The following is a 16435-nucleotide window of genomic DNA, read 5'->3' on the forward strand; positions in this document are numbered from 1 at the left end:
GTTCACTTGTCTGAAAGACCAAGGCGGAATGTCTCCCCGGTTTGCTGTGAGCAGCCTTGCTCGGGCTTCTGTCCCCTCAGCGGGGTCTCGGCCCACTTCCCCCTGGTGGAGCTGTGAGGGAGGGGCTCCAGTGCCGCCTTCAGCTTTGCTTCTTGGTGCTTTTCTTGCATAGAAGTTTGGAGTCAAACTACCCCCTTTTCCCTCTACTAATTTCAGAGGCCTCCTACCCAGGCTAAGCGCAGTTGTCTGTGGTTTTGTTTAATAGCTTCATTGAAGTAGGATTTATATACCATACAGTTCACCCATTTAAAGTGTGTGGTTCCATGATTCTTAGTATATGCACAATCGGGCACCCGTCACCACAGTCAATTTTGGAACATTCCACCCTTCTAAAAAGAAAGCCTGTCCCTGTCAGCAGTCACCCCCCCTGCCCCCAGCCCCTGACAGCCACGAATCTGTGTCTGTGGATCTGCCTGTTCTGGACGTTTCCCATCAGTGGAATCACACACCGTGGGTCCTTCTGTGTCTGGCTTCTCTTATGGAGCATCGTGTTCTCACGGTTCGTCCACGTTGTAGGAGTGTCGGGGCTTCACCCCTTTTCACGGCTGAGTGATGCTCCTGTGTGTGGAGGGACACGTGTTCATTCTTCAGTTGATGGACTGTTTCCATTTGTTGGTGACTGTGCGTCATGTTGCTGTGGGCGTCCAGGTACGAGGTGGTGTGGTTGTGTTTATTTCTCTGGCTGTGGGTGTGCCTCGGAGTAGAATTGCTGGGTCCTGCAGAAGCTCTTGTTTCCTTTGGAGAGACAGGCTGTCTCCGCCGCGGCTGCCCCGGTTCCTGTTCGCGTCTCCACCTCCTCACCAAATCGTGGCCGGGGGTGAGTCGCTGTGGTTCAGATTCACTTGCCTGATGCTGAGGGTGGTGAGCACCTTTCCCCGGCTCGCCGGCCACCCGCCGGTCATCTCGGAGATGTGTCTGTGCACAGGTCCTTTGCCCCTTGTTTAACTGGGTTGTCTCTGCTGAGTTTTAGGGGTTCTTTATATATTCTAGGCTCAGGTCCCTTATTAGATATACGCTTTACAAAAAATGTTTTCCCACCTTTTGTATTTCTTAGCTAGCCCCTTGTAGCCTTTATACATAAGACTCGAATCCTGGGATTTACTTCTGGGCATCATATGACTTGGGGCTGTCACTCTCCCCCAGACAGCGGTCTTGACGCTGTTTGGTGAAGAACCAAAGGTGCTCTCCTCACTGCCTTGAGTTGCCACTCTCGTAGCATGTGGGTTCATGTGGGTCTGTGTTGAGATCCTCTTCTTTTCCATCGATGAATTTAGGTTTTAAAATCTTAGTTTTATAGTACATCTGATAGGAGAACAGGTCTCCCTTTCCCCCAGATAGACATATATCGTTTTCCAAAACGATGTTGGCCAAAAGGAGCCAGACACGGACGGATGAATCCTGTCCGATTCCACTCACAGGGGTCCCTAGAGGAATCAGGTCCACAGAGACAGGAAGCAGGTGGGGGGGGAGGGGATGGGGAGTCAGGTTTCACGAGGACAGAGTCTCCCTTTGAGAAGATGAGAAAGTTCTGGAGATGATGGTGAAGATGGTTGCACGACAATGTGAAGTTGCTTAGTGCCTGTGAACTGTGCGGTTTAAAGTGGCAAAAATGGTAAATATGTATAATTTACAGTTTTAAAAAATTGTCTTGGCTGTTCTTGAGTATTAATTCTTTCTGCTCCTGGTTAGGGTGCTTGTTCTCCCGGCTGGGCACAGACCTGTCCCCGGGTGCGGGGTCTCAGGTGCGAGGTGTGGATGCCCCTTACGCCCTCCATCCAGTGGCACCAGCTCCCCTTTGGGGTCCCCTGCTTGTTGCTGGGGCACCGGTTCTGCCTGCGCCACCACGCACAGCCTGTTCTGAGTCCCTGAGATTGTGCCTCGGGGCTTCAGGAAGTGGGCCCCCCCGGGTCTGGAGGCAGGGGCTGGCTTTCACACAGCACCCCCAGTCCCCCACTCCGGCCACCAGGACATGTTGTGAGCCTGGGCCAGGCTTGTCTGAAGGCGGTGCAACCTGTGAAGTTGTGTGGCATGATCCGCCAGGCTCCTTAGAGGTGCTTTGGCACCTGACAGTGGGGCGCTTTCTTGCCGTTACCTGTCCTGCTGAGCACTCTGAAATGTTAATAGATTTGCTCATTCTTAGCATTTTTTTTAAAAACATAGATGGGGTCAGCAACGTTTTGCTGTAAAGGGCAAGACGGTCAATATGTTGGCTTTGCTGGCCAGGTGGCCCTGCTACAGTTGCTCAACTCTACAGGGCAGAAGTGGCCACAGGCCACGTGTAACCGAGAGGGTGTGCCCCCCCCCCCCCCCCCCCCCCCGCCCATTATCTCTGTTTGCAAAACACATTGGTAGTTTGCTGGCTGCTTTTCCCTGCTCACTCTTAGGAAGCATGTGCAGGGGCAAAGCGCCCTGACTGCCACAGTGGGTCTTATCTAAGCCTGGGTGGGGGACTGAAGTTTGGGGTGAGCTGTTCTGTATCAGGAATGGAGGCCCAGCAGCTTTTACCATGACTGGGTGTGAATTCCATCTAATTCCTCAAATGAATAGTTGTGTCTCTGCTGAGCCGGCCCCAGCCCTCTGGGATAAACCCGACTGGGGCCTCTGAGCTGGGTGAGGGGTGTTCGCCTCTCCCTCGCTGTGCCGTTCCACGTGGTGGCTACTGTCTTCCAGAGGCCTTTGGTGCAAGTAGATTTCAGCTGCGGCTCCTCAGCACAGCAGCCACACCTCAGTGCTCGGGAGCCACCGGGGGCTGGCGGCCCGAGTCAGCAGTCAATGGGACTTGGGCCCCATGGCCACCTGGGCTCCCGCGCCTGACGGGGCTGCCTTGTGGTGGAATTTCTTCTTCACAGCTCCCTGCCCTGCCCCTCAAGCCCAGCGAGGAGCTGGGGATGGCGCTTAGTGCCCTGTGTGTCTGGGTCACTAGGCCACTGCTGCCAGAGAAGACAGGCTGAGGTTAAAGACTTTATTTTATGCAAAAGGAATGTGCCTGTCAAAGAACTCCATCGTGGAACTTCACTGCATCCTCAGCCCCAGGTATCCAAACCCAGTTTTCCGTAAAGGTATCCAAACCCAGTTTTCCGTAAAAGCCAGGGCATCCCAAGGCCACCCGCCCACCATCCACAAAGGCGTCCAGCCCTCCTCCCAGCTGCCGTGTGGCCTCCACGGCCCAGCGCCAGGGTGGGCAGGGCCCCTCCATCACAGCCGGGGCAACTCCAAGAGCAGAATCCCCCAGCTCAGAGGAGTGGGGCCTGGTGGGCGTGCGGAGCAGCGCGGGCAGAAGCTTCTGTAAAAGTTGGCCAGTGATGCCCTCGCCGCTGTGGGCGGAAGGAGCGGCCTCTCGGTGACGTGTCCACAGGGACAGGAGCCTGGAGCAGACCTGCCCGCTGCCCCAGCTACACGAACTCTGGCCGCCTCTCCCAGCCCGCGCCCCCTGCCAGCCGCCCGCCACGGAGCCTCACGGCTGGCAGGCGGGCCACAGCCACGTTGTTGCACTGGTTGGTATTGTGCTCGGCGAGCCGCCGGGCCGGCTCCTCCCCGAGGTCCTCCCAGACCCCAGGCCCGGGCCCATCCTCCTCCTCCCCGGTAGCAGTGCCCAGCTGCTCCTCACTGCCACTGCGGCTGTCCCGGCCACCCTCCACGCCGCCCAACTTCTCCAGGAAGCCAAGGCGGTGCAGGGCCGCCCCACCCGCTGGGGATGGCAGGTCCGAGGCCTCCTCCAGTTCTGAGTCGGAGTCATTGGAGGCAACGTGGGGTTCTGGAAAGTCCAAGGGAGAGGGACAGGGACAGAGAGAGAGAAAAAGATGGACAGCCTGTGAGCAGGGTGGGGGGCACTGGGCGGAGGACTGGGCGTCCGCCTCCCCCCAGCAGGCCCAGCTCCCCCTTTAGAACCCTCCTGGGTCAGGCGGAGGCACAGGGTCTCAGACACTGGGGTCGTTTCCACTTCGGGGTGCCCATTTCTTGGCGTTGGAAAAAACACCTCGAAAGGGTGTCTCTTTGCAAGAGTTTGTAACACGTTAAAGACAGTGAAAAAGCAGGTGTTACTCATGGTCTCCATGGGAGACAAACTGGGATGCAGCCCTTGAGGTGGACCCACTGTGTCATCCGCCGCCTAGGCCCACTGCTCACCAAGGCCCCCATCCTCAGCTTCCTCCGGCAGGGGTGAGGCCATGCCCCCGCTGGCCTCCGGATACGGCTCCTGGACCACCACCTCGGCCCCCTGGTTGGACGTCACATCCTGCAGAGGCGGAATGGAGGTCAGGGAGAGCCACAGTTCCGGCCATCCCACATTCCATTTTTCTGTCTTGTTAAACCCTAAAAACTTAACACCCGCTGCAGCTGAGCAGGTGAGGCCCCCAGATCCCAAGTCACGAGCAGGCTGAGCTCGTCCAAAGCGGGCAGAGGCCCTGGCCAGAAAGGCTGAGGCAGGCCCTGCATGGACACCAGCGTGGGAGCCACTGTCCTGAGGCCACACCCAGGCGTGTCACCTCCACAGCCAGAGATGCCAGATGAGGGGTTAAAGAGCGTGGGAGCTGATGCTGCCTGGAAGCGAACAGAAACAAGGCCTGTCGGCTGAGGAGAGCAGCAGGCTGGACCCAGAGGATGTGCTGTAGGCAGCCCAGAGACGGGAAATGGGAGAAGGGGCAGGACGGCGGGTCTAGTGCGTTCTGATGTGAGCTCCAGGGGACGTGGGGGAAGGCCGAAGGGCCTCTGCACTGCCTGGGGCTCCGTCCGCAGATCTGAACCCACACTTCATCCAGTTCTTTGCTTAAAAGATGCCTTGGGTGCCCCTGACGGGGCTCTGGCCCCGTCCGAGCCAGACATCTCCCAGCCCTTCTTTCTGTCTAATCCTGCTGTGGGTGAGTGAGATTCCCGGCCCCCATGATGTTCACAGAGCCCTACACCCCCCGCCCAGGGTGGACAACCCTCACCTGGCACCCAGATGCCACCTCGGGCTCCTCCTCAAAGACCAGGCTGTAGTGGGTGATGAGCGTCTCCAAGATGCAGGCCTGGTGTGGGTAGTCCACCAGGGAGGAGAGGGACACGGTGGCCTCAGTGGGCCGGGGCCGCAGCAGCGTGGGCCCAAACACAATGCCCAGGTTCCCCGGTGTCATCTTGTTGTCCTGCTCCACCTCCACGATCCTGGGGGTCAGAGGGTGCAGGAGCAGGTGTGAGCGCCTCCCGGGACCCCGCCGCCCTTGACCCCGGCCTGGCCAGCCCTCACCTGCGCAGGTGCCGCATCAGGTACCGCAGCGTGGCCCAGTTCTCTGGCGGCAGGTCCCGCAGGAGCTCCCGCAGCCGGCCCGCCATGGCCACGGCCACAGCCTCTCTCTCGGTGACATCCGGCCGGCCTCGGGTTGCCGCCTTGGCCTCGGCCTCTGCCTTCAGACTGTCCTTGGCCAGCCCCACAAGCTCATGGTAGAGGCGGAAGGAGATGAGCGGCTCAGGCAGCTGCAGGGTGACGGTTAGGTGTGGGGGTCAATGGGCCTGGCCCCACGCCGTCCATCCTGCACTGGCCCCGCCCCTAACAGCAGCCCCGCCCCTGACAGCCACCGGTCCCGCCCACCCTATACTGACCACGCCCCTGGCCTAGCAACCACAACCCTGCTTAGAGCTGGCCACGCCCCCCACCAAGCTCAGGTCCAGCCCAGGATCTGCTCTGCTCTGTCCCCATCTGTCTCACCTGGCGCAGGTAGAGCTTGAGGACGTTGCTGATGTCGTGGGGCGAGGCCTGCGACAGCTCCACCAGCTCTTTGCCGTTCTCGAAGGCCTGGCACAGCTTCTCCACACGCGTTTTCACCCCATTGACCCGGTAGATGCCCTGTGGGAGCCCGCAGTCAGCCTGGGCCCACACCCCTCCCCTCCCTGCATGGCCCCTCGGCTGGAGCCCCCGCAGCTGTGCCCGCGTCGGTCACCTTGGTGCGCAGCGCCCGCTGCTCGATCTCGAAGACACACTTCTTGACGATGAAGGGCACGCCGTCTGGGGTGCTGCGGGCGGCCTGGCTGAAGTCCTGGCCAAAGAGCTGCAGGCGGCCCTGCAGCTTCTTGTGGCCACACTGGATGGCCAGGGTCTCCAGGCACTTCTTGTGGCAGGCCAGGCAGCACTGGGAGCAGGCGAGGAGTGAGCAGACCTTCCTGGTGCCCCAGCTCCGCACAGACACTCGCGGCTCCCCCTTCCACCGCGACCCCCGCCGCTCTCATCACCCCCCTACAGGGCAGCTTTCACCCCTCCTGGTTGGGAAACGTGCCCCTGCCACCAGTGCAGCCTGGGCTGCTCCCACGGCCCTCTGGTTCCCTCAGCACTGGCTGAGCCCTCCTCCTGGGATGCTCTCCCCCAGAAGACTGCAAGTGCTCCTGGCTTCACTTCCCTCCAGCGCTCTGCATGGCACCGTCCTGAGGGCGCACATGCAGGTGGCTGGCTCCCCCGGGACCGCCGCTCACCTCCTCACACTCGGCGCCCTGGAAGTACACGTAGCTGTTGCACTCCCGGCACTTGGCCGGCGAGCGGAGCTTCCGGAGCCGGTGGGTACGGGCCGCCTTGGACAGCCCCACATGGCGGAAGGGCCCGCTGGGCATGGCCACAGGCAGCTCCGGGGCCATGCCATTGAGGTCATCTGGTGGGGGTGGGGGGCAGGTGGTCAGTGTTACCGAGGCAGGTCAGGGCCAGGCGCACAGAGAGTCCAAACCCCCCTCTCCCCGCTGCCCCACCCAGGGGTCCCCTCACCCTGGTCAAAGGCTGATGCGCCTGTGCTGCTCTCCTGGTCGGCCAGCTCCTCGCTGGACGACATGGTGCCACTGGAAGACATGCGCTCGAACTTCTTAAAGTCCCCTGAGCAGGAAACGGGTTGTCAGAGACTCCCCCAAGGGCCCCCGGCTGCACAATGAGCCCGCTGAAACCTGGGGGCGGCAGCTCTGCGAGCCCCCCACCCCCCCACCTGCCGGCCAGGCCCCTTCACCTGAGCCAGGGTCCAGACTGGCGTCAGAGTCTGAGATGGCGATCGGCCACGACTTGTGCACCTGGTGTCCGCGCCCACCTGCCAAGTTGTCCCCAGTGAAGGGCTGAAGGGGGCTGAAGGGGGCTGCAGGGGGGGGCCCGCGCCCGCCCCTGCCCCTGCTGGACACTCACCCCTGCGCTCCTTGGCAAGCTCCCCGTCGCCAGGCCCACCTTCCTCTGGGGGGCAGCCCGCAGCCTCCGCCACCGCAGCATCGCTGACATTGAAGCTGCCCTTTCGGGCGCGCAAGACTGGGGACCTGGTGGGACCAACAGCCAAAATAAGGGGCCACGATGGGGGTCACTGAGGCTCACTGCCCCCTCCCCCACCTCAGGAGGGAAGTCCGGCTCCCCCAGGCATGCGCAGACGGCAGGGTACCAGGCGTTGGCGGAGACGTGGGGCTCAAAGTCGTAGTGCACGTCTGGCTCCTCGCCGCGCTGCAGCTGGCGCACGTGGGAGGCGTACTGCTGGCCCGGGTCGTACAGCTTGCTGCTCTCGCACAGCATGTGGAAGTGCACAGGCAGCGGGGCCGTCTGCATGTGCATCATCTGGTAATAGGAGATGGTGGCCTACGGGCAGGCAGGTGGGAGGGGCCCTAAGTGCTGGAGGTCCTGAGGCTGGACGGGCAGCGACAGGGGCGGGGGCTGGGGGTGGGAGCACGGTGCTCACCGACTTGATGGTCTGGTCGCTCTGCCGGATGACCTCCTGGATCTGCCGGAGTGCCGTCACCTTGGTGTCCTCAAGCTCCTGCTTCTGCGTCTTAGCATCCGCCACGCACGTGCGGTACGTGGCCATGGCTTCCTCCGCCTGAGGTGGGGGTGGGGGCGGGGCAGGGTGCCCAGAGAGGCCTCAGTCTGGGGTTCAGCCCTCAGGGCATCTTCAAACCCCACATGGAAATCAGCCAGGCACAAAAGGACAGGAAGGCATTCCTGGCAGGAGGCACAACCCAGACAAAGGCCCGGCGGTGGGCAATCCCGCACAGGTCAGGCCCTGACACCATGGGTCTTGTCCCGCACCTCCTGCCCCCTGACCCGCCCTCACCTTGTTTTTGGCCTCCTCCTCCAGGCGCCGCCTCTTGTCCAGGGTCTTGGAGGCCACGCCCCCTGCACCCGGGCCAGCGCCCACCTGCTCTTCCTCTGCCTTGGCCACTAGGAAGCGGGCCTTGTCATGGTCTTCGCAGCGCTGAACGTAGCCCTGCTTGGCCTTGCGCAGATTGGACTCCGCTTCTTGCTGTGGACATGGGAAGGACCAGACCAGCACCATCAGCCAGAGACCGCATTAGGGACCTCTGCCACCCCCATCCCTTGGGCCAGAATCCCATGGCCAGTCAAGCAAACAGAGGCCCCCACCCAAGAACCAGTGGTGGAAGGACAGGAGGTGACACCTACAGGGTGACCCAGGGAGGAGCCAGTATCTGGCATGCCCATTTCACAGCCAGGGAAGCTGAGGCACAGCTAAGCTCTGAAGGAGACACCAACTACATCATCCTCTCGACACCTACACCCACACCTGCCAGAGCGACTTGTGCTTCTATCTCTTTCATTTCCTGTCTCAGAGATGAGAACAGTGAGGCTGCTCAGACAGGAAGTCAGGCATCCTCAGGGTTGGCAGGAAGAGCACTTAGTCAAAACCCAGTGGGCCTTCTGGGGGCCACACCTCACAGTCTACACGATCAGAAGCTTAAACATAAAGAAAACAGCTCACATGAGTACTAGGAGAAACCATGAGAGAATTTCTTAAACATAGCATGGGGAAGGCCTTTCCATACGTGACACAGAACCCAGAAACCATAAAAGACTGCTACTAACAATCATGGGTTTCAACTGGGAAAACAGGCAACAGGTTAAATCAAAAGTCAAAACAATAAACTGGGGGTGGGGGAGTTTGTAACACATGTCATCAAGGGCTGGGTTCTCTAATATGTAAAGAGCTCTAGCAAGTCATTAAGAAACAGGCTACTGTCCAATCCAAGGTGAGCAAAGGATATGAACTTAGAGCTCACAGAAGAGGAAAAGCATGGCTGTGGCTCAGGAGGTCAGCTTCTATGCTCATGACATCTGTGACCCAGCCATTACCTTTCGGGCATTGATCTGAGATAAATGCTAGGTCATATGTCTGAGAACAGGGGCACAAGCTCGTCACAGCAGTGGTGTTTGAAACAGCAACAGCTCAACAACAACTAAACTGTTCATCAATAGGGATTTAGTGAACTAAGCCCTGTGGCTCTGCAGCTGAGCACTTGTAGCTGAGAAAAAGGGAGGAGGAGTTTCACATGGAGTGAGATGGGGCCAGTCCCTGGATATGGAGGTGACTGTAAAAGGCCAGAAGCAGAACAGGGTACTCGGCAAGCTGTCATCAGGTGTAGAAAAGGGGGGAGAGGCTCATTTGCCAGATGTGCCACAGGACACCACTAGCTGGAGCAGGGGCCGTGGGGGCTCTTTGCACTGCAGACCCTGTTAGCAGGCCTAAAGAGCAGTGCAAAAGATTGCTAGTGCCTTTGGAACAGCCTAAAAGAGAGGTGGGAAAAGAGCAACACAGAGGAACCTGGAGCATCCACCAGACCTGAGAGAGCCTCAGTTTCCCTCTAACCCAGACCTGCTCCTGGCGGCCACGGGTGATCCGGTCCCTCCGGACATCTGACCCGTGACAGTGATGGGGGCCCCGGGCCAGGGCCTCTCCTGCTGCAGCTGCAGGTAATGGGGCTGGAGCAGTTGGGAGGCAGGACCCGCTCCAACCTGTGACGCCACAGCGAGCCCCACGCGGGCACAGGGCACTCTGCCAGGTGTCCGCAAAACTCGGGAAAGGACCACCCAGGAGTGCACCAGGGGACTGCGCATGCGCGAGCCGGCCCGCCCTGCCCCCTCCCAGCCCCACCGCCCCGCGGTACCAGCTTCCTCTGGGCGCGGTGCCAAGACTCCTTGATCTCCTTCCTGCGCTTCTCGTGCTCGAGCCGCCGCAGGTTCAGGGGCTGGGGGTGGGGAGACGGGTGTGATGGAGACCCGGGCACCCTTCACCCCACCCACCCTCCAGGGCGAAGCCTACCTGCACGAAGGTCTGGGTCTGCAGAGTGCCCACCGCCTGTACCAGGCCGTGGCCGAACTCCAGGTCCTGCTCCAGGGCCAGCGAGTAGATGGACAGGAGGGGCATGTGCGGCTGTGGGGGCGGGGCCGGCAGTCACGGGGGTGGGACAGGCGCCCTCGTGGAAGCCCTGCTGCCTCCCCAGCGCCCTCAGCTGCCCTTGCAGAGATGGGAAACCCCTTTCCTTTGGCCCATCTTTGAGGGGCGAAACACACCTAGGCTTGAGGGACCCCACCCCGTTCCCTCGAGTTCCCTACCTCCTGCATGACGCTCTGTCTGCAGTTCAGGACGATCTTCTGCAGGCCTTTGGCAAAGTCCATCTCTGCAGGCGGGGAGGGATGTGAGCGCAGGGGGGAGGGGAGGGGAGGGGTGTGAGCGCAGGGGGGAGGGGAGGGATGTGAGCGCAGGGGGGAGGGGAGGGGCCTTCCAGCCAGACCCCGCCCCGCGGGCCCCAGCTCGCACCCAGCGCGTTCCGCTTCTCCAGATAGCCGATGAGGTCCTTCATGTACTTGGCCATGTTCTTGGCGTACTGCAGCGCGGCATGCACACCCCCCTCACAGCGCTGCAGCAGCGTGTCCACCGCCTCCGGGGAGAGGCAGCCTGCGGGACAGACACCTCTCAGCCCGGGCTCCTCCCCAGCCCACCATTCCTTCCGTCCTCAGCCCTCCACCCCTAGGCTCAGAGACTCACCCTCATCACAGTCCTCACTGCTGAGGGGGGCACCCTCACTCCCCTGTCCATACAGGTTCTCCATTGACTGTACCAGAGGGAGACAGGTGAGTCCAGTCCGGGCTGGGTACTGTTTGATGCCCACCCTGCAGGAGACAGTCACCGCCCCCCCTGGACAGAGCGGGAGACCACGGTCCACAGAGCGGGCAGGGGGTACTCATCCGCCCTGCCAGCCTGACCCCGTGCAGCACCCAGGCCATCCCTGCTCACCTGGCCCGGGTCCCCAGGGGGCACTGAGAGGAGGATGCTGCTGTCCACTTCACCCATAAGGAACTCAGACACACTGCAGGGCAGGGGGCAAGTGTCAAGAGGCACATGGGTCCCCACCCTCTGCCACCCTTCCCCACCCCCACACTCACGTGCTGCTGAAGGAGACTGCGATGGTCTCCAAGGCCTTCTCAAACTCCTGCTTGTCCGAATCATTGTTGCACTCATAATGGAAGGCTAGGGACAGACAAGAACGAGAGGGGTTGGCCCAGTCTGGGAGGTGACCACCCGTGCAACTAACTGAAGGGGGAGCATTGGAGTTGTTGTGCCCATCAAACTCCTGTGCATCCTTCAAAACCCACTTCAAACATCCCCTCCTTCAGGAAGCCCGCCCAGACAGAAAGCCCTTGCTGCCCTGTCCTGGCTGACCTTTGACCTTGGCAATGAGGGTGCCGGCAGCTGTGAGCGACTCCACGGTGTTCAGCAGTGGGTACTTGGAGATGACCTGGTGCATCACGCGGAGGGCCTCACCCAGGCACTCATGGGCAAGCGGCCGGCGGGCCTCTAGGAGGTCTGCCGGGCAGAGGGGGTATGAGCAGGGAGGGAAGGAAAGCCTGCCCACCTAACCACCTAACCCTAACCCTCCTCAGAGCTCCTGTCCCCGGGTAGGGAAATTGAGGCCAAGGTGGGAGAAGATAACTGCCTGAGGCTCAGTGTGTGACCTCGTTGGGAGGTGTGTGTGTGTGTGTGTGAGGAACTGTCCCTCTCTCGACTGCTGGCCAGGTCATCAAAGGTCAGATGTCAGTCTAGGCAGTCCTGCTCAGAACACCCTTTCCTCGTCCCTCCAGAAAACAAACTCCCAGTGACCTTCAAGTTGCAGTCCTGGTGCCTCTTCCTCCAGGCAACCCACCCGGCCCCTTCCCTGCCCCAAACTCTCAGGGCTCTGTCCAGCTCTCTCCCAGCCCTGCCTGCCTGGGCACTGGGGCTTAAACACCCCGTTACCTCACTCTCTCCCGACCAGCCACCCCATGAGGCAGGTGCTGTCATCACCCCCATTCTGCAGATGACGAAACTGAGGCATACAGGGGAGAGGTCATTTCTCAAGGATCACGCAGCTTTTCCATCTCCACTAGCTTTGAAGGCATGAGAATGCCAGGCAGAAGGACACTGCCTGGCTTTACCATAAGGGCAATGGGGAGCCACAGAAGGTGTTAGGGCAAAGGAGAGTCAAGATCAGATCTGCATCTTCAAACACGGCTTTAAATGCCCTCCTCAGATGTTCTTAATTGGAAAAAAGCGCTGTGTGTGGGCAGAACACGCACCATCTAGTGGAAACAAAGCCGAAGGAATGTATGGATGGGGAAGGAATGAGCCGACCCTGAGACCCAGGAGGGACCTGGCCACCAGCTGGGAGTATATCTCCCTCACCTGTGTGCCTCTGACTCTGTGCCTGGAACCTGATGCTCAAAAATAAATAATAAATTTAAAATTTTAAAAACGGAATCTGAAAATAGGTGTCTGATCCCTTTTCAGCACTGAGGACCCCCACTGAATGCCACCGACAGGGAGACCCCCGCGGAGTCCCTGGCCCCAAATTCCTCCGAGTGCAGCCCAGTGCCTCAGCACCGGGCAGGATTTTGAATCCGAGGCCAACTCAGGGAGGTGGGAAGGAGCTTACGGAATCCATAAAAGGCCGGCTGAGGAAAGGCCGGGCCACGCCCCTTCCCGGGACATTCCTCCCACACACCAGGCCCCTCATGTCGCCTGGGCCTCGGCCACCTGGGTCCCCGCAGCACACTCACCTGGGCAGGTGGGACTCTGGAGAAGCCTGGACATGCCCAGCTCAGCACTGGCCAAGGCAAGCGCTGGGCAGCAAATGCCCCGAGTGCCACGTGCTCCTGGCCAGGCCCTGCACCCCACACCCCGCACGGGCCCCTCACCTCGGGGCCCCGCCTGGCAGCGCACCGGCGCCTGCTCCAGCGCCGGGTGCACTGTCCCGCAGATACACATGGCGCAGCCGTCAGGGCGCAGGGACCGTGAATGCGCAGGCCGGGCTAGGCAACTGGCTGGTCCGGGGTCTTTGGTGCCAGGTCCTCTGCAAGCAAACCGGCTCTGGCTGGTCCGAAGACCCGCCCCCCTCCGAGGAAAGCTCCGCCCCGGCGTCCTGCTAGCTCCCCAGCCTCAGGTAGCAGGAGCCTGGGACCCAGGGAGATGCAATTTGATTCGGGATGGGACTGGCCAAGGGCAGGCAGGGAAACAGGCCCAGGTACAGGGCGTGGGGAGGTGTGGGGAGACCCTGCCCACCTAGATCCCGCCGCCCACTGCTTCCTAGGTAGACAGCACGGGGTCCCCAAGCCCTCTCACTGTCCCCACAACAATCACTGTGAGCCGAGGACATCTGGTTACAGTCAGCAACTCCCCAGGGCGTATCATTGCCCCGTTTCACAGATGAAATGCCAGAGGCTTAGAGAAGGGACAGCTGATCCAGTCTCACAGCCTGGCAGGGGCAGCAGCAGGATGCAAACCCACATGCTCTCTGCTCCAGACCCTTCCCCTGGCCCAGGGCTGCCCCAATGCTCAAAGAAGGGTGCCCCTGCCCTGGCCCAACCTCCTGCAGGACGCCCACTGGCTCAACCCTGCCCAGGCCTGGCCTCCAAGGAAGCACCAGGATCGGACAGGAACCGAGATTAGAGAGAGTTTCCCCAGGAAACAACTCCAGCCCCACCCCAGGACCAGATAATCCTGGGGGCTGACACCCCCCGACCCAGCAGAGGCCCGGCCAGCAGAGCCCATTAGCTCCTACAAAGCTGAGGTCTCTCCAGTCTGAGGTCGAATCCGGGCTCTGGCCCCTCCTTGGCTGGTTGAGCCAGGAGTCAGAGCCCCTCTCTGGGCCTCAGTTTCCTCATCTGTAAAATGGGCACCTGTGGGGAGCAGGCCAGAGTGTTTAGCATGGCCCTGGCACTGCGGTTTCTGGCAGGAGAGATCATAGTGCCCTCCTTGGCGGCCAAAGACAAACAGGAAGCAGATGAAAATAACTCGGCAGGAAGCTGGGCTGTCAGCAGACGCGTGGAGAAAACGGAACTGCCATCCCACAGGCCGCTCACTCCTGCAGCTTACGTGCTGGTCCTGCCCCTTGTCCGTCCTGAATCTCTCTCTGTCCAGACCTCAGCCTGCCTCCAGTCCATTCCAGTCCAACGTGCAGATCTGACCTTGTTCCACCTCTGCTCTAACACCTTCTACGGCTCCCCACCACCCTCAGGATAACATCCAGGGTCCCTCTGCTTGCCATTCTCAATGCCTCCACCCTCACACATTTCATACACCCGAAACTTGTTCCCCCAAATGCACCTCCACTCCATGTTTCTGAGCCTGTGCATGTGACATTCCCTCTTCCTGGTTGCCGCCAAACTCCTATACATCCCTCAGAACCCTAGCTGCAATGACTTTTTCCGTGAAGCCCTCCCTACAACCCTCTTTGGAGCCTCCCCAAATCCCTCCCTCCATCCTGCCTCAACCCCACAGGGTTTGGGATATCTGTGTCCAACTGCCTTCCACCCAGGCCGCGGTGTCCCTGCCACTCTCACCTTCACGCAGAACACACTCCTTCAACTTCTCAAGGCCCTCGGCAAAGCGGGCCACGTCAGCCAGCAGGTGGGAGATGTCCTCCACAGTGTCGGGGCAGGGTCCCTGGATGGGTCCCTCGGCTGGGCTGGCTGTTGACAGTGGGCTGCGGTGGCCACGGCCCAGCGTCCAGGTGCTGGCTCCGGACAGTGGGAAGCCGGCAGCGCTGGCATGGCGGCTTAGGCTGGTGGGCCTCTTGAGTGTGCCTGTGGCCTTGGCATTCAAGGCCACACTTGGTGGTTCCAGGCTGGGCGCCAGGGACACTGCATCAGCCCCATCTCTCCTGGGCAGCTCCTGGGAGGGTGGGGGGAGCCACTAGAGCAGGTGCCCCCACTGGGCCCTGCCTCAGTTTTCCCAGAAGTGAAGTGGGGCTCTGGAGGGTCTTCAGCCTGACCCCACAGGGGATCAAAGGCCACAGGTCAGAGGGCTGAGATTTGGTATTGTGCCCCTCCCGCACCTGTTACCCAACATCCTCTTCCCCAGAGCTTTCACAAACAACGGCCTCTACCCAAACCACAGCCGGGGTGTGGGGGAGGGGCAACCCACTTCCTGGGAGGGGGGCGGGGTAGGGAGGGCCAGGGTCTCCTTAGCTCCCCTCAGGGGAGGCCACTGCAGACACACCTACTCACTGGTGAAGACACCTCCTCGATTCTTTTACTCTGAGGGTCCGCTAGGCCCCTCAGTCTTGCGGACACCACAGGCCTGCTTCATACAAGGCCCACCCCATGGAACTCGCCGCACACTCTGCTTGCTCTAAACATTCCCCCAGTGGCTGGGCTATAGCTCTCACATCTAACTGTGCCTGGAGGCCCCAAGTTCCCTAAGCCCTCACCCTGGAGTCCCGGACCCAGAGCACCCACACTCCCTGGACCCCACAGGCAGCCCCAGACGGGGTGGGGTGTGCAGTGGCCATCCCAAGGGCTCCTACTGTGAACTGAACGTGGGGATCCCAGCCCGTCCTGCGTGGCCCCTGCAGTCCAGCCTGGGGCCGTAGCTGGCTCCAGCCCCGCGCCGCCGGCCCAGCATGGCACTGCCGGCCCTGCCCCGCCAGGCCCGAGCGCAGGGTGTTCCCCGGTCCCCCTGCTGCCTGGGTGCCGCTCCAAGATCCCCGCCCGCTCCGGCTCCCAGCAGAGGCTCACTCACCCCCGAAGGCTGCGGACAGGGGCTTCCCGCCCGGTTCTTTTTCGAGATAGAAGGGGTTTTCATGAGCTCCCGCTTCTTCCTGGAAAACATGTTGTGGCCAGGCCAAGTGGCCCGAGGGGCCCGAGGCGGGGCGGGCCGGGGGTCTCAGCGCTGCAGCTCCTAGTGTCAGTGGCCTCGGGACCACATTGTCGCTGGCCACCACCCCCCCCCAGCTGTCAGGCCCACGTGACAGGCCCAGCCCTCATTGGCGGGCGCTTCCCCCCACAGGAAAAGGCCTCCGGAGGCGGTGACTCAGACCCACCCCTGACCCTCCGCAGCCTCAGCCTGCCCCTCCGCTCAGTGGGCTTGAAGGTGGGGTCCCAGGCTCCGCCCCCAGCTTCCGCTTTCAGGAGCTCTGCGCAGGCACGCACGTTGGTTGAGGTGCCCCTGCCTGGCACTGGCGTCCCGGGCAAGGCCCTGGCGGGCACACGGGGACGGCAGAGACGTTGACCCCCCCACTCGGCCACACCCAGATGCACCCAGGAGTGCAGACACGGGAGCACGATGACACGCAGGGACATAGGCTTGGACACATGCTGAGACGCCACCCAGCTCCGCAGATGTAACGG

The 16435-nt window shown here is 61.2% G+C and overlaps 1 protein-coding gene across 4 annotated transcripts; it reads right to left on the reverse strand.

Annotated features, from left to right (window-relative positions):
• Window positions 1-3014: 3014 nt before the first annotated feature.
• Window positions 3015-16043, reverse strand: ARHGAP45 (Rho GTPase activating protein 45). 4 transcript variants are annotated; one of them, XM_079916340.1, is made up of 23 exons: window positions 15828-16043; window positions 14648-14978; window positions 11493-11636; window positions 11216-11300; window positions 11067-11139; window positions 10818-10884; window positions 10590-10727; window positions 10385-10449; window positions 10092-10202; window positions 9937-10017; window positions 8091-8279; window positions 7719-7856; window positions 7428-7618; window positions 7184-7308; window positions 7014-7091; window positions 6782-6886; window positions 6499-6671; window positions 5973-6161; window positions 5741-5878; window positions 5282-5508; window positions 4989-5199; window positions 4186-4294; window positions 3015-3814 (listed from the first exon to the last, which is right to left on the reverse strand). In XM_079916340.1, the coding sequence occupies exons 1-23, from the start codon at window positions 15915-15917 to the stop codon at window positions 3453-3455; spliced, it is 3420 nt and encodes a 1139-aa protein (XP_079772466.1). In that variant the 5' UTR covers window positions 15918-16043; the 3' UTR covers window positions 3015-3452. The 4 variants fall into 4 exon arrangements, with proteins under 4 accessions (XP_079772466.1, XP_079772469.1, XP_079772467.1 ...); XM_079916343.1 differs by lacking the exon at window positions 15828-16043 and adding an exon at window positions 13004-13158 and having other exon boundaries at window positions 14648-14750; XM_079916341.1 differs by lacking the exon at window positions 7014-7091.
• Between the last annotated feature and the right edge of the window lie 392 nt (window positions 16044-16435).

The sequence above is a fragment of the Stenella coeruleoalba genome, assembly GCF_951394435.1.
Source record: "Stenella coeruleoalba genome assembly, chromosome: 3".
Taxonomy (NCBI): domain Eukaryota; kingdom Metazoa; phylum Chordata; class Mammalia; order Artiodactyla; family Delphinidae; genus Stenella; species Stenella coeruleoalba.

Coding starts and splice junctions, on each gene's coding strand:
- ARHGAP45 (XM_079916340.1), bottom strand. CDS start 15,917: ATGTTTTCCAGGAAGAAGCGGGAGCTCATGAAAACCCCTTCTATCTCG. Junction 10,728..10,817: donor CAGTGAGGACTGTGATGAGG/GTGAGTCTCTGA, acceptor TCTGTCCCGCAG/GCTGCCTCTCCCCGGAGGCG. Junction 10,018..10,091: donor AGACCCAGACCTTCGTGCAG/GTAGGCTTCGCC, acceptor CCCCACCCCCAG/CCCCTGAACCTGCGGCGGCT.